The sequence below is a fragment of the Ambystoma mexicanum genome, chromosome 2p (assembly GCF_040938575.1).
Source record: "Ambystoma mexicanum isolate Mex_15411 chromosome 2p, UKY_AmexF1_1, whole genome shotgun sequence".
Lineage (NCBI taxonomy): Eukaryota > Metazoa > Chordata > Amphibia > Caudata > Ambystomatidae > Ambystoma > Ambystoma mexicanum.
Window position 1 is genome coordinate 157011330 of NC_090923.1, and position 23782 is coordinate 157035111.

General features: G+C 46.7%; 1 protein-coding gene across 3 annotated transcripts in view; it reads right to left on the reverse strand.

Moving 5' to 3' along the window:
- GRIP2 (glutamate receptor interacting protein 2) overlaps window positions 1–23782 on the reverse strand; it is a 1278809-nt gene that overhangs the window by 1042672 nt on the left and 212355 nt on the right. The window contains exon 1 of one of the 3 annotated variants that reach the window (XM_069643410.1): window positions 402–629. The exons of the other annotated variants lie outside the window; for them this stretch is intronic. Coding sequence (XP_069499511.1) covers window positions 402–456 — 55 coding nt within the window. The 5' untranslated portion in view covers window positions 457–629. Of the gene's footprint in view, window positions 1–401; window positions 630–23782 lie in introns of those variants that run through there. 3 annotated transcript variants of the gene reach the window in all.

Here is a 23782-nt window from a genome sequence, read left to right on the forward strand (position 1 = left end):
CCGCGAAGTTCATAGCGGCTGGCGAGCCTTTCATTCTGCATGGGTCAATTACATTAGCCCCTTTGAGTGGGGGGACAGTGGCATTTGGCAATCACAGAGCTGATCCCGCTGACACCTGCGGCAGTGGGCGCTACATACAACAGGAAAGCGCGCTCTTCTCCTTATGCCAGCTTTACTCGCCGCCGTTCCCTTCTCTTCGGGAAACGCCCATCGCAGCCGCAGCCACAGCCACGGCCACGATCGCCCCCCCCCCTCCGAGAAGGACAAGATCATGAAGCGGCCGTTCAGTTTCGGAGGGGACGCTGCCTGCTTCACCAGAGGGGGCAAAGACCCCGTCTGTTGTCCGTGTGGGAATCAGGGAAAGCAGAGCGCCCCCTCCCAAAGCTGCCCCATCTCCCTACCTTTCATCCGCCGCCTGACCATTCCCAGGCGACACTTCAGAGACACCGAAAACATGCTGCCGAAGCCCGGCGCGCTCCCTCTCTCGCGCGGTGCTCCTGGCTCAGCCCCTCAGAGCCCCAGGCGCGGCTCTGTGAAGGGCTGTGGGCTCCCAGTAAATGCCGGGACGCCGAGCGCAGCGCAGCCGTGTGTCCTGTGGGTGGGAGGTGGGTGCGCCCATGTTACTCTCCCTCCGACTCTTTCAGGCAGCGCGGTTTCCTCCACACTCAACCCCTGCTGAATATTTATGAACCCGCATCCTCATCCTCTCCGGTGCCTCGCCACTTAATTGCCAAGGAGGCTGTGATAAATTTGCATGCTGATTGAGGACAGTGCTTGGATGTGCTGTGCTGCGTGTTGCTTAAAATCTCCGAGGAGACGGGGTGAGTTAAGGCGCAGTCTCAAATCTGAGCTGCGCACCTTCGGGTGGCGAGACTCGCTCCGGAAGAGGGAGAGACCGGCGCCAAACTTCAGCAGGGCGAAGGCATGGCCACCAGGGCCCGCCCGTGGATTTGCGGTGCCCTGGCAGGAAAATATGTGCTCGCCCACCCGCCCCCGTTATTTGCATACATAGTGATATACATACTTATATTATTGAAGGAGTTTTCAATATGTAACGGTGTCATGGGAAGTTAAATGAAAAGCACGTTGCCATGAGTCTAGTCTACGATTTGTCACTGTAAATATTTACCCCTCTAACAATATCAGAAGTGAGGCTTTTTTGAAAAAGTAGACAGTATGAGCTGACTACTTAATATAGACTTTGGCATAGTGAGAAAAAAGGATTTGCCCGGTAGCACACACTTTGGTTAAGTGGAGAAGCCGGGATTTGAAAGTCTAGAGCAGTGGTATTCAAACTGTGGGTCGCGACCCCCTAGGGGTCCGCGGGTGCATCCCAGGGGGGCCCTGAGAGCTCAGCATGAAAAAAGATTTTTTTTTTTTTTTTATTTTTTTTTTTAGATTGGAAGAAATGGGCAGGGGTGGCCCACATGGGCGGGCTGAAGCATGAAACTGTCTCAGGCAACAATGAAAAAGTGGCCCACAGTTGTAAATGGATATTCATTCCTTTAGTCACAGACTGGGCCTCATTACTACTATGGCGGACCAGTAACAACGGTGCTGGTAAGCTACCGGCACCGTTGCTACCGTTCCGCCATAGTAAGAGTTGTGCTCGTGGGTGCTTGACAGCCCCCGCCAGGTCTGACCTCAGCTCGTCGGATGCACCAGCACCGTTATTAACGGTGCCGGTGCATCCGAGTTCCCCCTTCCCATTTCAGCCATATGGGGCTCAAATGGGAATGGGGATCTACCGGCACCTTCGAAAGGGCAATTATCATGTCCGCCTAACTCGGCATGACCTAGTAATTGCCCATTCGCGGGTGCCAGACCCGGATGCAACTCCAGTGGCAGCCGTGCCGGTTTTACCGGCACAGCTACCGCCAGAGTAGTTATGAAGCCCACTGTTTCAATAGTACCCAAAGGGGTGCTTTGTGTTAAAATGTAAGTAAATTGTGATATATTCAGCAACAATGGTCAACATTACTAACTGCATAGTGGCCCCTCACCCATTATAGAGGAGCTAAGGAGCCAGCCCAGTGAAACAGTGAGCACTCCCTCAGCTGCTTTATCCAGCTAATGGAGTGCTCCTGGGCTGGCTGAACTGTCAAAGGGAAACACTGTTTCCCTTTGACAGTTCAGTTTAGTTCCCCAGCCGCACATGCTCACTGAGCCATGCAAGTGCTGGGGCGTTTTGCTTCGCCAGCATTGCATAGCTCATTGGAAATGCTGGCTGGGGCACTGCATGTCTGTATGTCCGAGGGGGAGCTCCTGCGCCTCCTCGCACATACGGACAGAGCAGCTGGAGCAGCACCCACACACAGGCCAATGCAGAAGGTACGTTTATGTTCATTGTTTTTATTTAAACATGTGTATGGATGCGTTATGAGTGAGTGTATGGTAATGGATGCTCATGTGAATGATAGAGTGATTGCTGTATGAATGTGCAGCGCCTTGCATATACACATAATCATGTTCATTGTGTTAGGACCAGTGGGGCCCAGGGGACAGGGATGGTATCTTTTTACCGGACATCTATCATTCAAAACCCTCTGCCTTGTCCACAAGGCTTTCTGGGGACTCGGTCCAAAATACCTTCAGCTATTCCTCCGCAAATACCTCCCCTCTCGAGCTCTTCACTCCTCTACCTCCAACTCCCTCAGGGTCAGTCGTTTATCAAAGAAACGAGCTGGGGGTAGATCTCCGTCTTCGGCTGGGGCCTCCCTCTGGAACAGCGCCCTGCCACTCTAAAACATGAGGAGAACCATCTTTCTTCCTGCACTTATCAGACCTACCCTGTCTGCTGCCTTAAACGTAGCACTTGCAAATTGCTGGCTGCACTACCACTGTTTGTTGCCTTTATTATTTATTTATTGTTATTTATCTGTTTCTCCTCTGCTTCGCACTTTCCACTTCTCCCCCCTTCCATGCACTTTTCCCCTCACACTTGCGCGTTCTCAATGTCACTGGGCCTAGTAAGATCGCTGTTTTATTCTCCTCTGTTCCCCTCCCTTGCCTTGTCACGCTCTGAAACACTTGTGTACGAGCGCGATAGAAATAAAATATCAATGCCTGCCCCTTGGACTCCCAGCAACAATTGCAAACTGTTTGGCTATTTACCCATTTTTTGTTAAAAGTATGCTCTACAATGCAACATTTTAACCTATTATTTAAAAAAAAATTCACAGGGGGAAACCCCCCCGAACCTCCCCTTAATGCCCCTCCACTTAAAAAAGATTCACCAGCCGCCACTGGCCCTCAGACTGTGTTGGGAACGGGATGGGGGAACCGAGGGACTATGGTGGGAGCACAATGGGCGGGAACCATGGGATAGTGATGGGAGCAGAGTGGGGAGAGCCCTGGGTGTGTGATGGGGTGGGGAGAGACCAGCGACTGGGTAGGAGTGGGATGAGGGAGCCCAGCGACTTTGATGGGAGCAGGTGACGGCGCGCAATATATACTGTCCATTTGGCATTTCTGGGGGGTCCCGACCTGCCCAAATTTTGCTCAGGGGGGCCCTGGCCAAAAAAGTTTGAAGACCACTGGTCTAGAGTGACAATTTTTCCAAAATAAAAAAAACCCAGGACAGGGCAAGTAACATCAAAGTAAGAGTAACTTTTCACAGTGGATCCAGGCCACCACACTTCAGTAGCAGTTAGAGGCAGAAGGATGTTTTGTGTCATCCATGTACCATTCTAACTCAACTGAGCTTTTGCTCCAATTGATATTGTCGGCAGTAGCCCTCTACCAAAAATGGGAGAACAGGGTTTTAAATGAAAAATACTCTTGCGAAGAGGTAAAGAGCACCCAATTCCGGGACAGTCCCGGAAAAACCATGGTCACCCTCTAGGGTTATGATATAATATGATAGGTTATTTATAACGCTCTTAATACCCAGAGGTTTCTAAGTGTGGACCCAGGGGATCGAACCTGTGTTGCTCCACGTCATCTTGATTGCAAGGCGAGCACGTTGCCCCTGAGCAATCCTCCCAAAACTGTCCAACTCCAGGGCTTCAGGGCCGGGTTTATGTCGGGTTTTGAGGATACCCCTTATTAATATTCATGACATACATTACATTTGCATACAATGATTCTAAATGTATGCACATTTTTCCATATGAATATTAATGAGGGATATCCTGAAAACCCGTCAGGATCCATCTCTTCCCTGACGTAATTGGTAGAAATATTGTTTGTGATAGGCCGTTTAAAAATGTTTTTTTTTAAACACTCTTTATTGGCAGTTTATAATAACATCCCGAGAACCTGCAATTCCTTACCCTCTCCCTCGTCCATCCCCTCACCCGTCCCCCCATCCCCCGATACCCTACCCCCAACACACTTTATAGCTTTAATTTTAACAATATCAACAAAGTCACACCCCCACCCACCTCCCTCTACCCCCCGCCCCTGCTTCCAGTGTCTGGATTCGCCCTCCAGGCTTCTGTTCGCTCCATCAGTCACAGCATGCAATCCTCCATTATCCATGGTTTCCCTGAGGGTTGGATGGGTGGATCCACTGCCAGTTCCCAAGTTCATGTCTTCCCCATTCATCCTTACCCTCCCACACCTCCCACCCCTACCTGTGCTTCTTCACGGCGGTCGTAGGTCATAAACCATCTGATTGGAAGGCATTGCAAAAAATATGGTGATTGGGTTTGCTAACTGAAGTTAACTGCTGTTTTTGCAGGCGTTTCCCAATTTTTTAAATTTTTTATTATGTATATATTTGGCTATATAGTCCAAGCTAGCATATGCTTTTATTTCAGAAGCTACAGATTAGGATTATTTTGGCTCTCAATGATGTCATGTCAGGGCAGGGATTGGCCCTGGGGCAGTGAGGGCGGGTTGCATCTAACACAGGATTGCCTCATAGTGCCATAGAGCCTATTTAGCTTGGGTGCCTTCAGGCAGGGAAGTAAGCAATTTTTAAGGTCTTCAAAAGTTAACAAAATTAACAGGGCTCAAGTCCTTAAAAAAGTGGGAGTGCTCAATAATATATGCACAGGTGCTGAGTACATGGAGGCATAGGGCGTAGTAGCAGCCGTTCTCCATGACATGCTCATCTAAATCACAGGCTGGGGCAGTGCTTCTGTCTTCTCTCTTACTGGGTTCAGGTTTTGGGGCGTATTAGCGCGTGCATCTTGCTAAATTAGCTATGTGCTGCTCACTTTAAAATGATTATATTGTTAGTATTACTACTTTGAGAGGGCTGTTCTAAAGGGGTCCATCTGAAGATTACCTCTAGTCTCGCTGAGGTATTTGAGTCGATGCTGTACACCCACATGTATCCACAACTTGTGCCCTGAGGCTAGAACCAGCGAAAATAACCCCTCCAGGATTGTAGCCTCTCCCGCCACATCCTGGTTAAATATTCATGACTCACTTGCCCCCTCATCCTTTCCTCTCTCACCCCGACGTTTGGCTTTCAACAATACTCTTGGCCTCATTACCAGTTTGGCGGTATTCTGGCAGAAAAACAGCAGGAATACTGCTCAATGGAATGACCATTACCACCACTTGATCCAGTGGATTTACTGCCAGATTACAAGTTGTGGTAGCAGGCTTAGCCACCCTTAATTTGAGGTTCATAGCACTGCATTGGGGATTTCAGCCGAATTACCGCCGGCAGAGTTACCACCACAGTAAATCCACTGATTTTTCAGCGGAAAGTGGGAGAATTTACTTCCAGCATGATGCTGGAGGTGAATCCCCCATTGCAGGGCCACATTCGTAGCATGGCAGAGATGGAAACATGGCTATAATTCCATCACCACAACTTTTTTCCCACACCGCAATCATTTTAATGAGTCCGTGTTTTATAAATATAACTTGAAAAGCACACCAACCATAGTAAAGTACTCCCAAAAATATATACATCCTTATGGAAATATACTAGCCAATATGTTTACAATTGTGGCCTTATTCCCCCACCTTGAAGGGAAGACTTCAAATACCAGAATGCAGTATAGCAGAAGTCAAAAATAATGCCTGTGGTTTTTGAAAATTTACTTTCAAGACTTAAAGACATGGGGCCTCATTACGACCCAGGCGGTAAATTACCGCCTGGGTCGTACCCTTACCACCATGGTGTAAACTATGTTTACACCATGGTGGATGGCGGATTTACCGCCCCATCCCCATTTCCCATTTTACCCTTCCCCATTCCCATTTTTGCCCCATAGGACATAATGGGAGTGGGGAAGGCGCTAATTACGCCACCGTAAATTAAGGTGACTTGTTGCCTCATTAGGACAAACAAAAAGGGAGCCTCGCACATGGAGGCAGCCCAGGCCCCTTATCCTTTTATATGCTGGAAGCAGGCAGCTGGTGCCCGTATGGCCTCTAGGACCGCCGGGCCCTGGTCAGCCATACAGACTTCCCATGCGTCGAGCCGGCTCTGATGGCCACACCTGAAAGGCGGCAGGAGGCACCGCTAGTCCTGAGGATGCCATGACATGATATCAACAGTATAGCGATTCAAGGACATCCTTGCTGTGGAAATAGTTGACCGCGCAAACGGAGGATGCTCCCAAGACATTGAAAATAAGCTAAAGGTGGGAGTGGGCAAAATGAAAGCAAGCGAAACGAAATGTGTGAAATACGCCTCCAATTTGGCTTTGCCCGCAGAGAAATTATTTTTCCGCAAATTTCGATTTTGGCCTGAAATTTTATTTTCTTTCCAGAAATGTCGTTATTTGTTTTTACCAGAAACGCTTTGTAGCCTCCTATAGGTGACATTTCATGAAATATTATAGGGGAAATTTCGGGTGGTGGCCGATTCCGTTCTGCAGTTGAAATAAGTCAAGTGGGCAGATTTTGACCAGAATTCGCAAATGTTTTCACAAAGCAACTTTCTGCCATTTTGACAAAGACCCAATAATGGAAACTGCAGCGCTAGTAATGCCTTGAAAACAAGCAAATTGAAAAACCCATGCAAATTGAAAAAAAAAGATTTCAGTTTAATTTTGATTTTTGATTAAAATTTGAATTAGACAAACACATATCAGAAATGCAACAGCGTGCAGTATATTATAACAGATATAAAATAGAATACAAATAACAACTATTTCCACCAGTGATCCAGAATGAACATCATAAATCATAACCAGAACAAGACCTACCCCAATGCTTAACCCCAAAGCCACCAACTTTCTATAAACTTCTTAAACAATGACAGTGTGGTTGTTCCAGCCAGAAGCAGAATATCTACTGAGAGACCGCGACAGAGAGCAGGACCTGTGGCACTTAGGCGATTGAGTTGCCTATGGCCCCTCATGCAATGTGTGCTCCCCGAAATCTGAGCAATATGGACAGCCTAGTGGCAAAGAACCAAAATAAAAAAATCAATTCAATTCAAGTCAATTCAATCCTGGCATCTAAAGGGGGTGCCAGAGGATACTGGGATAACATGCTCACCTGCACCAAAACTGGCCGCAGTGTGAGGTGGCACAGATGGGTTTGGCAAGACCATAATCAAGGCCTGACAAGACTAGACAAACTCAAAATCGAATTTCATAGCTTTTTGAGAATAGGGATGATCTTTAGCCGCTTTAACATTCACTCTTTGCCTAAAAATCAAGATGAAATTGTCCACCTGTTTTCCTCTGATCACTATGACCTGTTACCTCTCACTGAAAATTGTGATCACATATTTTCAGGGCCCGCTATCACTGAGGCCATCCCTGGATACATTTCCATCTACCGGTTCGGCAGGCCAGGTACTCCAGGCAGCAGAGTTATTAGTAGAAATGCGCTCATTTTCCCTTACTCCCTTTCTCTTCTATTCATTATTATGGGAGTCCTACCAGATGCCTTACTCTCCCTAATTCTCTGTCCACTCCTCTACTCTTAGTGTAGTCAGTGGTGGACTGCCCTACACGGATGCTGGATATTTCCCTGTGGGCCTCTGCACCAGGGGCCTCTTTTGTGTGGGTGCCCTAGATTTTGCTCTTCTTATCTTCTCTTCCGTGCACCCTCCCCCCCTTATTTCCATCTCACCCTATTCCCTCACATTGCTTTGCAGCAAATGTGCTTTAAAATTCTCTATTTGGACCAATTTTTTCAAAATGTCTTTACCTGAGAACACCCCCAAGCCCTTCTTACAGGGCACAATGCAAAATGGGGCCCCTTGGAAAAACATCTCCACGGCCAGTCCACCCCTAGGTCCAGTGCTCTCCGCCCGCTGACTCCTCTCGCCCTCTGCCTGCTCTTGGTTTCCTACACTCAATCTCTGGTTCTTGGCCATTTGAAGGCCTGGGCCGACTGAGCCATTCACTCACCCGCCACTATTCTAATTGATAAGCTGACTGTCCCCGGCCTTGACCATGTTTGTGTCCGGCTGCTCTCATTCGATCAGCCACACTCTTATCTTATTTTATGTTCCACCATCTTCCTGTCCATCAAACCTCCCTTTCCCTCTTGGTCTGGCACACTTTGTTCTCCCTTTGGTTCTCACTCTGCTCTCTGCCCCTCAACCCACTCCCATGACTATTGAAACTAAAGCTCGCCCTTGGAAAAACCTTTCTACAAAAGTTCCAAGTGCTTCTCTCTCTCGCTCTCCTCGTCCTCTTTCTCCTTGTGACCCCCTCTCTGCTCCACTGATATTTGACAATTGCCTGTCTTGCGCTCTTGACGGCCATGTCCCTTTTAGAGTTATGACTCTTCCTTCTAAGTCTAATAACAACCCTTGGTTTACTGCTGCGCGCAGAAACATACTTCACTGGAGCATGCAAATGCCTTTGGCGTGCAGTGTCTGATGGCCTTGCAAAACCTAATTTCAAACCTTAACTTAAAAACTACGAACAATCTTTAAAGAAGCTAAGGCACACTATTTTGGGACGATGCTCTTAACAAACTAAAAGGACAATGTCATATCATCAAAGAATGTTACCCCTCTCTATGGAATTCTGCGAACAGCTCTAATTTATTTCCTTGACAAAGTCCGGGAGGATAGCTCAAGGGCAATGTGCTCACCTTGGAAGCAAGACGACACAGAGCAACACAGGTTCAATCCTGGGTCCATGCTTATAGACCTCTGGGTGTTAAGTGCGTTATAAATAACCTATCATATTATATAGACTTATATTTTCTCTACATCACTCCTCGTAGTTTCCTTTCCTCTCCAGAGTCCCCATCACTTCTCTGAAACTCTTCACTATCTTCTCTCTCTTCTCTGTTTTGACAGATTCCCATGCTAAAACTGATTTCCTTCTTGATAGGTGTTCTACCAGATTTCCCAAAGCCTGCTCACTTAATATACTTTCATCAATCTTCTGAAATCCTCACCCTTTTCTCTTCTTGCATTCACTTAACTGTTCCAATTCCCCTTTCTGAAGAAACCCTCTCTGGACCGTTCTACTTTTACTGATTTTAATCCCATTTCTCATTTTCAGCCTTTATCGCCCTCACCCCATTATCAAGCATTGTTTGCATCTCACACTTTCTTGCAAACTCGTCAAGCAGGCTTTTATCCTAGTCTAAAGCGCCATGCCTGCCCTTGCCACTGCCATGCATAGCTCTCGTGATCAGTCAACATGTGTGGCTGTGGTCCTGAATGACCTGTCAGAAGATCTTGACACTGAGGACTATGCCACCTTGCCCTCACGTCTTCACTCTACAGATGTTTGCGATGCAGAATTGGGGTACGCTTTCTTTTTTATGGGTTATGGCTGATGATATCTACCTTTATAAACATCTCAAAAAGCACATCACAAACATAAATACACCTTATGATATGGTATGATGTGGCATTTATAACGCGCCTGTACACAGGTGTTTCAAGGTGTGAATATACATTATAATTTCCCAAATATATTGTTTTTTTTGTCATAATGAAATCACATCCGCGTGATTCTGAATTGAGGTACCCATTATCTCTGATCACTTACAAGCATTCTCTCACCTCCATGTCATCTTTATATTCAATTCCCTCTAATGTGGCGTCCCCCAGGGTTCCTCCCTCTCTCCCATTGCTGTTAATATTTATGTTCAGTTACAAGCTTTCACTTCCTCCCTCACACACATTTTCCTTCATTACCTAGAAGGATGGCATGGAGCTACTTACAAAATTACAATAAGAACTTGTCTCCATCCTCTGTTAAATTTTTTTGTGTGCTGGCCATCTCTGCCTGGATGAGTCTAAACTCCTTTAACCTGAATCCGGATAAGATGGTGGCCCCTTTTCTCTATGGCAGCAGAGCATATAAACATGGTATGGTATCAGGGGAGTTAGTTCTTTAACCGGAGGAATATGCTGAGTGAGTTTTATTGGCGGTCATAGGTGTCCCGGACTGCTGGTTTCCATCACGCCCCAAGGCAGGCCGAATCTCGACAGTACGGGCTTGGAATTCCACAGGGTTGGTAAGTCAATACGCTACTACATTTTCTAGATCCCGCCTCTCGAATGTTTACCATCAGTTCCTGTGTGTGCTCCGCTGGTGGTAGGCCACACCTTACACCTACAGGGGATTTTAGAAGAAGCTGGAAGCCCACAGAGCCACAAAGAGGTCAATTTTCAGAGCGGCCTTACTGAGCATCCAGAAACCGCAGAGGACACTTATGCCATAGTCGATGGGCGGTACCTGATCTATCTCTCCCAAGTATTTTTATTTTAATTGTTTTTTATAACACGTCTAACACCGTACCTGAGTTTGGTTCCTAAGTGCGGATCATGGCCTTGCTTCCAAAACCAGCCCCTGTGCTATCCTCCGTTCACAAGTGTCATGCACCCTTTTTTCTGCAGTTTTGACACGAAAGGTGGCTTAATGAGGCGTTGACATCCTTTCAGCTGGTGCAACTCGCTATTCTCACACAGGGCTTGCTGTATCTTTTGAAAGCCAAGGAAAAAAGCAGGGTCACAAGTATTTTGCAGTTGAGCTTCTTCATATGAGATCACAGGAGGGTACTGCTGTGGCTTCTCTTTAATGAAACTCACAAGAAGAATATTGCCAGTTCTTTTCAAAGTGGGCCATACACCTGCCCACTTTAATTGCCTGATAGAGAGACTTACAGCCACGATATCTGGATTCCCCAGAACTGCAGCCCACATGCAGCGCTTCACACTGAGATGAAATCGAAAATGAAATAAGACACTATGAGGACATTGGCAGCATTTTACATATACAATGACACAGTTAAAAATAGAAAAACAAACACGGGTGCAAGACATCTGAATGCGAACTTACACAGCTGTACACCAGTATAAAGAATTTCAAGGAGAGTGCAAGTCAACATTCTGTTTTTTAGACACACCTGCAACATGTGTTTCACTAGATTCAGAAGGAAAACATAAGTGACCCAAGTGAGACCACTTGCATAGACATCTGCAAACTGAATGGAGTCAGCAGTGATTATTGGGTATGGTGGGTCCCTCATGCTTCGGATTCTCTAGCACTTTGCATCCTCTCTTCTATTAGATTTTTTGTAATTTTTTTTTAAAGATGTGTGATAATCCTTAATTGGTGTTCTGGGCTGGGATGTAAGTGCTTGTTTTCGTTTTTTTAAAATCACTTTTAACCAGTTGTTAATCACTTTGAATGTTTTTCATTGTTTTTTCTGCTTTGATAGCCGCTGTTAAATACTGGTGCCTGTTTCTGATGCCAGGGGCATAGCACCATGCATAAAGGCTGCTTTTGTTGTGTTGTGAGGGCAGTTATCCTGATTAATCTTTTTATTGGGGGGAATTCATTGGTTATGACAATGACAATTGGTCTTGTTTTGGAGTGTAACATTCTAACAGCAGAGGCTGCATCAAAATGATTTCACCAAGGTGCAGAGTGACAGCAGACATCTACACAACCCTCCTATAACTCACCAATCCTGGCTGGCCTGTCTCTTTCAGTTAAAAGAGTGCAACTTCAGAGCTGAGCACTCATGACTCTGTCTCCCTCTTCCATTTGCAGGAGTCCAACCTCAAACGTCTTGGCCCTGTCTGCCTCCTCCAGTTACAGGATTGAAGCCTCAAACTCAGCAATCATGTTCCCGTCTGCCTCAGGTACAGGACTGAAACCTCAAACTCAGCAATCACGCCCCCGTCTGCCTCTTCCAGTTACAGGACTCAAACCTCAAACTCAGCAATCATGTTCCCGTCTGCCTCTTCCAGTTACAGGATTGAAGCCTCAAACTCAGCAATCATGTTGCCGTCTGCCTCAGTTACAGGACTGAAACCTCAAACTCAGCAATCACGCCCCCATCTGCCTCTTCCAGTTACAGGACTGAAACCTCAAACTCAGCAATCATGTTCCCGTCTGCCTCTTCCAGTTACAGGATTGAAGCCTCAAACTCAGCAATCATGTTGCCGTCTGCCTCAGTTACAGGACTGAAACCTCAAACTCAGCAATCACGCCCCCATCTGCCTCTTCCAGTTACAGGACTGAAACCTCAAACTCAGCAAACATGTTCCCGTCTTCCTCTTCCAGTTACAAGATTGAAACCTCAAACTCAGCATTCACGCTCCCGTCTGCCTCAGCTACAGGACTGAAACCTCATACTCAGCAATCACGCCCCCGTCTGCCTCTTCCAGTTACAGGACTCAAACCTCAAACTCAGCACACATGTTCCCGTCATCCTCTTCCAGTTACAAGATTGAAACCTCAAACTCAGCAATCACGCTCCCGTCTGCTTCTTCCAGGACTCAAACCTCAAACTCAGCAATCATGTTCCTGTATGCCTCTTCCAGTTACAGGAGCGAAACCTCAAACTCAGCAACCATGTTGCTGTCTGCCTCTTCGAGTTACACGACTCAAGCCTCAAATTCAGCACTCATGTTCCCATCTGCCTCTTCTAGTTACAGGACTCAAACCTCAAACTCAGCAATCATGTTCCCGTAGGCCTCTTCCAGTTACAGGATTGAAGCCTCAAACTCAGCAATCATGTTCCTGTCTGCCTCCTCCAGTTACAAGACTCAAATCTCAAACTCAGCCATCATGTTCCTGTCTTCCTCTTCCAGTTACAAGATTGAAACCTCAAACTCAGCAATCATGCTCCTGTCTGCCTCTTCCAGTTACAGGACTCAAACCTCAAACTCAGAAATCAGGTTCCTGTATGCCTCTTCCAGTAACAGGAGCGAAACCTCAAACTCAGCAACCATGTTGCTGTCTGCCTCTTCTAGTTACAGGACTCAAACCTCAAACTCAGCCATCATGTTCCCGTAGGCCTCTTCCAGTTACAGGACTGAAACCTCAAACTCAGCAATCATGTTCCTGTCTGCCTCTTCCAGTTTCAGGACTGAAACCTCAAACTCAGCAATCATGTTCCCGTCTGCCTCTTCAAGTTACAGGACTCAAACCTCAAACTCAGCAATCATGTTCCCGTCTGCCTCTTCCAGTTACAGGACTGAAGCCTCAAACTCAGCAATCATGTTTCCATCTGGCTCTTCCAGTTACAGGATTTAAACCTCAAACTCAGCAATCACGTTCCTGTCTGCCTCTTCCAGTTACAGGACTCAAACCTCAACTCAGCAATCATGTTTCCGTCTGCCTCAGTTACAGGATTGAAACCTCAAACTCAGCAATCATGTCCTCGTCTGCCTCTTCCAGTTACAGGACTCAAACCTCAAACTCAGCAATCATGTTCCCGTCTGCCTCTTCCAGTTACAGGACTGAAGCCTCAAACTCAGCAATCATGTTTCCATCTGGCTCTTCCAGTTACAGGATTTAAACCTCAAACTCAGCAATCACGTTCCTGTCTGCCTCTTCCAGTTACAGGACTCAAACCTCAACTCAGCAATCATGTTTCCGTCTGCCTCAGTTACAGGATTGAAACCTCAAACTCAGCAATCATGTCCTCGTCTGCCTCTTCCAGTTACAGGACTCAAACCTCAAACTCAGCAATCATGTTCCCGTCTGCTTCTTCCAGTTACAGGAATTAAGCCTCAAACTCAGCAATCATGTTCCTGTCTGCCTCTTCCAGTTTCAGGACTGAAACCTCAAACTCAGCAATCATGTTCCCGTCTGCCTCTTCCAGTTACAGGACTCAAACTTCAAACTCAGCAATCATGTTCCCGTCTGCCTCTTCCAGTTACAGGACTGAAGCCTCAAACTCAGCAATCATGTTTCCATCTGGCTCTTCCAGTTACAGGATTTAAACCTCAAACTCAGCAATCACGTTCCTGTCTGCCTCTTCCAGTTACAGGACTCAAACCTCAACTCAGCAATCATGTTTCCGTCTGCCTCAGTTACAGGATTGAAACCTCAAACTCAGCAATCATGTCCTCGTCTGCCTCTTCCAGTTACAGGACTCAAACCTCAAACTCAGCAATCATGTTCCCGTCTGCTTCTTCCAGTTACAGGAATTAAGCCTCAAACTAAGCAATCACGTTCCCGTCTGCCTCTTCCAGTTACAGGACTGAAATCTCAAACTCAGCAATCATGTTCCCGTCTGCCTCTTCCAGTTACAGGACTGCAGCGTCAGAGCTAAACAGGCATGGCCCTGTCCATCTCTTGAAGTCACAGGACTCTGAAATCTAAGCTCAAAGGTCTTGGCCCTGTCTGCCTCTTCTAGTCACAGAACTTTCAACCTCAGAGTTCAACTGTAAAGGTTGTGCCTGCCTTCTTCCAGTTACAGGACTCCAACCACATGGCCTTGCCTGCCTCTTCCTGTCACAGGAAGACGACCTCAGAGCTCAGCACTTATGGTACTGTCTGCCTTTCCAGCTATGGGGCTCCAACCTCAGAATCAAACGTCTTGGCTCTGTCTGCCTCTTCCAGTTACATGACTCCAACCTCAGAGTTCAATAGTAAATGTTCTAGCTGCCTTTCTCCAGTCACAGGACTCCAACCTCAGAGCTCGGCACTTATGGCACTGTCTGCCCTTCTACTTATGGGATTCCAACCTCAGAATCAAACGCCTTGGCCCTGTCTGCCTCTTCCAGTTACATGACTCCAACCTCATGCCTTGTCTGCCTCTGCCAGTTACATGACTCCAACCTCATGGCCTTGCCTGCCTCTACCAGTTACATGACTCCAACCTCATGGCCTTGTCTGCCTCTGCCAGTTACATGACTCCAACCTCATGGCCTTGTCTGCCTCTGCCAGTTACATGACTCCAACCTCAGAACTCAGCACTTATGGTACTGTCTGCCTTTCCAGCTATGGGACTCCAACCTCAGAATCAAACGTCTTGGCTCTGTCTGCCTCTTCCAGTTACATGACTCCAACCTCAGAGTTCAATAGTAAATGTTCTAGCTGCCTTTCTCCAGTCACAGGACTCCAACCTCAGAGCTCGACACTTATGGCACTGTCTGCCCTTCTACATATGGGATTCCAACCTCAGAATCAAACGCCTTGGCCCTGTCTGCCTCTTCCAGTTACATGACTCCAACCTCATGGCCTTGTCTGCCTCTGCCAGTTACATGACTCCAACCTCAGAGTTCAATAGTAAATGTTCTAGCTGCCTTTCTCCAGTCACAGGACTCCAACCTCAGAGCTCGACACTTATGGCACTGTCTGCCCTTCTACATATGGGATTCCAACCTCAGAATCAAACGCCTTGGCCCTGTCTGCCTCTTCCAGTTACATGACTCCAACCTCATGGCCTTGTCTGCCTCTGCCAGTTACATGACTCCAACCTCAGAGTTCAATAGTAAATGTTCTAGCTGCCTTTCTCCAGTCACAGGACTCCAACCTCAGAGCTCGGCACTTATGGCACTGTCTGCCCTTCTACTTATGGGATTCCAACCTCAGAATCAAACGCCTTGGCCTTGTCTGCCTCTTCCAGTTACATGACTCCAACCTCATGGCCTTGTCTGCCTCTGCCAGTTACATGACTCCAACCTCAGAGCTCAGCACATATGGTACTGTCTGCCTTTCCAGCTATGGGACTCCAACCTCAGAATCAAACGTCTTGGCTCTGTCTGCCTCTTCCAGTTACATGACTCCAACCTCAGAGTTCAATAGTAAATGTTCTAGCTGCCTTTCTCCAGTCACAGGACTCCAACCTCAGAGCTCGGCACTTATGGCACTGTCTGCCCTTCTACTTATGGGATTCCAACCTCAGAATCAAACGCCTTTGCCCTGCCTGCCTCTTCCAGTTACATGACTCCAACCTCATGGCCTTGTCTGCCTCTGCCAGTTACATGGCTCCAACCTCAGAGCTCAGCACTTATGGTACTGTCTACCTTTCCAGCTATGGGGCTCCAACCTCAGAATCAAACGTCTTGGCTCTGTCTGCCTCTTCCAGTTACATGACTCCAACCTCAGAGTTCAATAGTAAATGTTCTAGCTGCCTTTCTCCAGTCACAGGACTCCAACCTCAGAGCTCGGCACTTATGGCACTGTCTGCCCTTCTACTTATGGGATTCCAACCTCAGAATCAAACACCTTGGCCCTGTCTGCCTCTTCCAGTTACATGACTCCAACTTCATGGCCTTGTCTGCATCTGCCAGTTACATGACTCCAACCTCAGAGTGCAATAGTAAATGTTCTAGCTGCCTTTCTCCAGTCACAGGACTCCAACCTCAGAGCTTGGCACTTATGGCACTGTCTGCCCTTCTACTTATGGGATTCCAACCTCGGAATCAAACGCCTTGGCCCTGGCTGCCTCTTCCAGTTACATGACTCCAACCTCATGGCCTTGTCTGCCTCTGCCAGTTACATGACTCCAACCTCAGAGCTCAGCACGTATGGTACTGTCTGCCTTTCCAGCTATGGGACTCCAACCTCAGAATCAAACGTCTTGGCTCTGTCTGCCTCTTCCAGTTACATGACTCCAACCTCAGAGTTCAATAGTAAATGTTCTAGCTGCCTTTCTCCAGTCACAGGACTCCAACCTCAGCTCGGCACTTATGGCACTCTCTGCCCTTCTACTTATGGGATTCCAACCTCAGAATCAAACGCCTTGGCCCTGTCTGCCTCTTCCAGTTACATGACTCCAACCTCATGGCCTTGTCTGCCTCTGCCAGTTACATGACTCCAACCTCAGAGCTCAGCACATATGGTACTGTCTGCCTTTCCAGCTATGGGACTCCAACCTCAGAATCAAACGTCTTGGCTCTGTCTGCCTCTTCCAGTTACATGACTCCAACCTCAGAGTTCAATAGTAAATATTCTAGCTGCCTTTCTCCAGTCACAGGACTCCAACCTCAGAGCTCGGCACTTATGGCACTGTCTGCCCTTCTACTTATGGGATTCCAACCTCAGAATCAAACGCCTTGGCCCTGCCTGCCTCTTCCAGTTACATGACTCCAACCTCATGGCCTTGTCTGCCTCTGCCAGTCACAGGACTCCGACCCCAGAGCTCGGCACTAATGGCACTGTCTGCCCTTCCACCTATGGGGCTCCAACCTGGCAGCTCAAAAGCCTTGGCAGTGTTTGCCTCTTCCAGTCACAGGACTCCAACCTCAGAGCTCGCCACTTATGGCACGGTCTGCAACTTCCACTTATGACAATACAACCTCAAAATCAAACGTCTTGGCCGTGTCTACCCTTTCCAGTCACAAAACTTTCAACCTCAAAATTCAACATTAAATTTTCTATCTGCCTTCCTCCAGTCACAGGACTTCAACCTCACGGCCCTGTCTTCCCTTTATAATTACAGGATTCAAAGCTCAGAGCTCAAAGGTCCTGGCCCTATCTGCCTCTAGAAGTTGCAGGACTACTGCCTCAGCAATTATTGCACATGCCCTGTCTTCCTCCTCTACTTCAGAGCTCCACACTTCTGGCTCTGTCTGCCTCTCCCACTTACATGACTCCATCCTCAGAGCTCAACACTCATGGCCCTGTCTGCTTCTTCCAGTTACAGGACTCCATCCTCAGAGCTCAACACTCATGGTCCTGTCTGCTTCTTCCAGTTCCAGGACTCCTACCTCAGCAGTCAATGGCCATAGCCTTGTCTGGCTCTTCCAATTGCAGGGAGCTCAAAACACAGGACTTTGTCCTCCTCTTCCAGACACAGGACTACATCCTCATAGCGCCACACTGCTGGGCCTAATCCGTTTTTCGAGTTACAGGGCACCAAACTCAAAGCTCACCAAATATGGCCTGTCTCCTATAGAGGAGGTCCCAAACATGGCCTGCACCCCGTCCCCCCATTTTGAGGTACCAGGAATGTAAGCAATATTCAATCAACACTACAGCTAAGTCAATGCCTAGTCTGGGATGCTGAGGAAAACCCTTATTGATGTATTTTTTATATCCAGTTCAGTACTCTGGATGACAACCCTTGTATAACACCCCCCTCTTAGAATCCCCCTGACCCCACTGAGCCAAGAAGTAGGTTTGTTTTGCAAATTAAAAGGTTTATTTGAAAATGTAAACAATAAATATATATATATATATCACACTTCTATAAATACATTGATAATGGATATTACACTTGTGAATATGAGCAGTAGTCAGCAAGAGGTAACTTATGAATAGGAACAGAAGAATAAGGTGGGAAAGAATGCTTTATATGGTTCAAGGAAACGCAAGGTGGAATAAAATGCAGTACAGAAATAACTTGTTATGATTTTAGCAAAAGGTAATATGATCACTTTTTCTTTTGACAATTCACTCCCCCCCCTATGCAATACAAGAAATGGAAGGAGAGCACACAGTCTTCAAGAATCCCAACAAATCACACTTTATAATGCAATACACAGTTCCAGTTCCCCCAGCAAGCTGGGGAAAACAGGGATGAGTTTTAAACGCAGGCAAATTACTTTAATGTGGTTTGCAAGGAAGTGAAAAGGTGCTAAAAATGCTTTTAATTCCCTTTAGAGGTTCAGGGTAGGTGATGGCTACTTTATATTAGTTCAGGCTCACTTTAACAATACTCTATGAATGATTAGCAGATTGCAAACGAATTTTAGCAAAGAGAAGCAAAAAGCTGCTGATTTCTACAGATGAAGAAATCGGGCCAAATCGCAACTCGCGGTAAATTTCGCGAGTGCGTGTCTCGTGATTACGGAAAAGGTATAGGGAGTAGGAAGTTGGTTCGAGGTTCGTTGGAAAGCCTAGATTCTAAGCTTTGAGATGAAATCTCGTTCCTAGCACAATCGCTTCCGGAGATACGGATGATTTAATAAAGGTAGATTTTCGGATTTAAAGTAAAACTCAAAATGACAGGTGACAGCTTGCAGCTGCAGAATTGACAGGTGACAGTTGTGCAGCTTTAAAAATGACAGATGACACGATTTCTAGGAGGCTGTTCTAATTAGGTTAAAATAGCTTGAATTAGATTATTTTAACTAAGAGATTGGGTTCTGCACAGTTCTGGCAGATACTCACTCCTAATTTTGAAATGAATGGGCCTCGTCACGGATCTGGTCAACTGGACTGGACTTCGGTTCTCTCTGCTCAGCGGGTCAGTCAGGCACCGGTTCTGCTCACAGCGGTCTGGGTCTCTCTGGATCTCTGGTCTGGTCTCTGGCAATTGTTCTTGGCAAAGAATTCAAACAGCTCGCCCGGCTGTGGAATAGTTTGCAAATGATTTTAAGGATGCTGAGGCCTGCTAAGAAGAGTTCTCAGTTTGTGGGTTTAGGCCCTTGCTTTAAGTTCTGAAGTAAAGTTCTGGTCTTTGGAGATTAATGGATGTGAAGTCTGGAGTCTCCAGGCAGAGGGTCCCACAGAAAATGGAATTGAACTTCTACCTGTCTGAGCAGTCTCTTTTTATGTGTTTTAAAAAGTGGGTGGAGAGGCTAGCATCCCTAAGCCTGCCTCTCTCTTGATTTGATAGGTCAATAGATTCTTTGTCCCTGATTTGGGAAGGGATAGTGTGTCAGAGTGATGTCATTTTTATGACCTGCAGAAATGACACTCCCCTGGTCAATGTGCACACAAATCTTTTCCTGATCCAAATACATATTTCCCAGGTACAGAGTTGTTTGACATCACATACACACATCATATATTACTAAAGATAGTCCCTGTCCAGACTCTGGCGTTTCTAGGAGCTTGCATTCAAAAATGGCAACTTATTTTCGATTTTAGTGGGTTTTGCAACATTGGTTTTTCATCAAAAATTATACAAAGGTACATTTCCCTTCCACATATATCCCAGTAACTTTCCATGTCTCTAGCTTAAACACATTGTCTACAATAATCATAATTAGCGGGGTTTTGCCCCAGAACATGGTACAAATTGGAGTTTGGACTCAAATAGTGAGGACATTTTTCAAACTAAGACTCTCAAAGTTGTACATTCCTGTCATTTGGTTTCAATAAGTTATAACTATTTCTATAACATATATATTTGTTGCAATTCAACTCCCCAAAGTGTTTGGGTCCGCCTCCAGAAGTCTGGGTGGGTCAATGATCACATGTCTCTCCTTGCTGGCAGAGGGCTGTTGACAGGAAACACTCAAAATTAACATACCTCATTCAACAGAAAGAGCCTTTTGTGTGGGCTCCAGCAGGCTGTTCGAAGTCTCTCCTCAATCAATCAACAGGGTCATGTGATATCCTGCCTCCTGGTGTGGGAATCTCTGAGGTGTTAAGGTTTCCCAGCCTCTTGGCCTCTGGGAACAGCAGGTGGCTAAGATTTTCAATTAACCAACAAGCTTTGAAGTCCCTGCCCCTCTTGCAACTCCTAAATACAGTTTCCCTGTCAGAGTTTAGACCGCTAGCGCCACCTTGGGGAATTTGTCGGTACTGCATCCATTTTTGAGTTGTCTTGAATTACTGCATTTCAATAGTCTTTTGCTTGATAGTATAGGACCCTTGCTTAACATTGTTTTGATGGCATCCTTACAGTAGAGTGGTGATGTGGAACCCCCCACAAGAAGGTTGTATCTTTGGAGTGGTCTTGTGCCAACTTTGCAGTTTTCCTATTCTGGCGTGAATGTGGGCGGCGATAGCTTATCCCCACATCCACCCAGTCTATTGATTTAGTTTGTTCTGGGATAGAATAATGGGCGGCGACAGCTCATCCCCACATCTACCCAGTCTATTGATTCAACATGGGTCAAAACCCTTGACAGGAACATACTCACCAAGGTATGTGACGTATGAGGAACAATTGAACCAACAGAGAGCTGCACTAGGCCTATGCCCAGTGCCCATCAGAAGAGCAATACCTTTTGAAGTGCCTATAACCAGACAACCATGGGCAGCTTGGTACCCGCTGAGGCAACCATACCAGCAGATGGCCCGAAGTGAAGACTACTTACAGGCTGTCCCCGAAGAGACCCAGAGCGCCTTAATGGAGGGCAAATGGTGACACCATAAGAGCCCGGACAGTCGTACAGATGCACATAAATGACAAGCTAAAAGGATAACATGAACACAAACAACGATCGAAAGATGACACACAAGGACAAAATGTAAAGAATAATGATGTAATGGATTTATAAGAAGAAACGAAGTAGATATATAAAGGGACGTAAGGAAACGTAGCTGTGAAACAAGATGGAAGTATTCAACTTGCTAACACTTGTAAATAGGCTTGGAACGCACAAAGCTAAGAAAACGGAACTGCTTGCGATGCTTAGTAGAAGAATAGAGCGGCAAGCGCCAACCATATATCTACCTCAATAAAAGCACACTATACAAGTGCAACTCCATTTTGAAAAGCAGAAGTATGCCCAGGCGGCCAGAGGCCTACCAGGCCAAGATTCATATTCCAGCTAAAGCCTGAAGGAAGAGCGGAATCAAGACTCAGTAAAGAAGCAGCTCATGCCTGGGAATTCAAGATCAACCTAAGGAAGGGAGGAGAGTGGCAACTCGAAGTATCAAAACTTCAGAGCATACCAGCTTGCCACTGAAGGTTGAGATAAAGAGGGCCCAGGCAGATGGCGAGGCCAAAGGAGAATCAAATACACAAATACAAGGAGAATGAAGCAGATTCAGGGTGAACAGACATGTGACTAGCCAGGCGCAAAGAGTTACCAACGTCTGATGTCATCCAGAACCGAGGATGCCATAACTTTTCCAGATAAGAGGCTACAGTTTCGAGGCCATCCTCAGCCAACGAATTGACAAATAGCTCTAAAAGTACTGATTGATGGAAAGGAGGCAGGGTGAATCTTGGGGCACAAGGCACATGGGTGTCCATTCTGACAAATTAAAGTGGAGATTTATGCCTAGCGGTGTAACCCACCCAATCACAATGGACCAAATAATCTAGGGTCCTATAGCTTGTAGAACCAAAAAGACGTTGTAGTTGTAGTGACGTCTATCACGAGTGATGCAGAGGGATGGGCGTAGACGCCCATCCGATAAGAGTTATCCAAACCTTATGCTCTGTTACTATATACAGATATAACACCTATACTTAAGTTATCTTTTCCAACCAATAGTATTGCATGACAAATGTTTAGAGTTAGACGTCAATGATGACGAGTTTTGAGTATAACTGTTAAAGCTGACTGCAGATTCGGCCAAGTTGAAGCGAGACAGGCAATCGCGACACTGTTGATTACCATTTGTTTCCCCGTTTTTTGTAGTTGTCATTAAACAGACTTCCCTTTGCCAAACTATTGAGTTGGTCTTATTGAATTGTGTTGGAGTAAGAGAATCCTGCACTCCCATTCCTCACATGGTGCAGCTATCTCGTCTTACAGGTACTCGAGGGTGAGCTCTGACCCATGGGCCTGTCAGAGGATGCTCCGCCCTCCTGTACACTCCCTCGGACAATTACAGGGACCTCAAAACACATGACCTCAGAGCTCCTCAGGCATGGCCCTGTCCTCCTCCTCCGGTCACAGGACTCGAGATTGGTTTGTGCAGAATTCCCATGATCAAGAACTCCGGGGTGGAAAACCTGCTAGAGAAGTGCGCCTTCCTGTTACCACGCTGCCATTGCTAGAGTGGAGCAGACATGCTAGATAAGTGTCACGCGAAGCGAGGGCGTGTCTGCCCTTCCACTTATGGGACTCCAACTTCAGAATCCAACGTCTTGGCCATGTCTGCCTCTTCCAATCATAGGACTCCAACCTCAGAGCACAGCACTTATGGCACTGTCTGCCCTTCCACCTGTGGGACTCCAAGCTCAGAATCAAACATCTTGGCACCAAAATGACTGCATATCGCTGCACCTTACTGGGACGAACACCGGAGAGTCTGCCATACCACCGTGACACAGGAGGAGGTGAGCGGCCCAGGCAAGCTTTCACCCATGGTGCGGCTCACCACAAGTGACCACACACACAGAGTGGTCAGGCCCTGTACTGGGACTTGGTGAAAGACACAGTCACAAGTGCAGATATCTAGGTCCTGATTCAGCCCCCTGTAGTCCTGGAGGCTTGTTCCTGTCCTGATGGGCACCCGGGCCTGGTGGGGAAGGGCCATAAAATCGCCGGGGATGACCTCACGTCCATCTCAATAACCTAATGCTGGCAGATGGCCCGACGTTCATGGGGCATTGTAAAATCAATTTAATTGCTGAAGCAATGTGCAAGGATATTAAGTGGTAGTCCTGGGATCACCCAAGCCGTCACACAGTGATGACAAGTAGGTCGTGCAATGCCAATCGTTGATACAGCCGGCGGTACACGACAGAAGGAAATGAAGGCATCGGCATACATGGAACGGCCTGGCTTTAACTGGCAGCATAGAGGCCGGACCTACTTGTCACCATGTGTGATGGTGTTGGTGATCCCACGCGTTGGTGATCCCACAACTCGCACTTATGACAAGAAATCTATTTCCTGAAGAAAACTAACCCAAATAAGGCATTAGTTGAAACTAGGACTATGTGTCGGTTTTCTCCGATTTGATTGGAAGACAACAATTGAATTCATTTTTTGTACATTCTCTCTCCTAGTAGATGATTACATATGACAGAATCGACTGCATATGATTGTATGTGTGCCTATGTTTTACTCCTGGGACCCATTTGATGGAAACAACAGTAGAACCGTTTGGGTTGC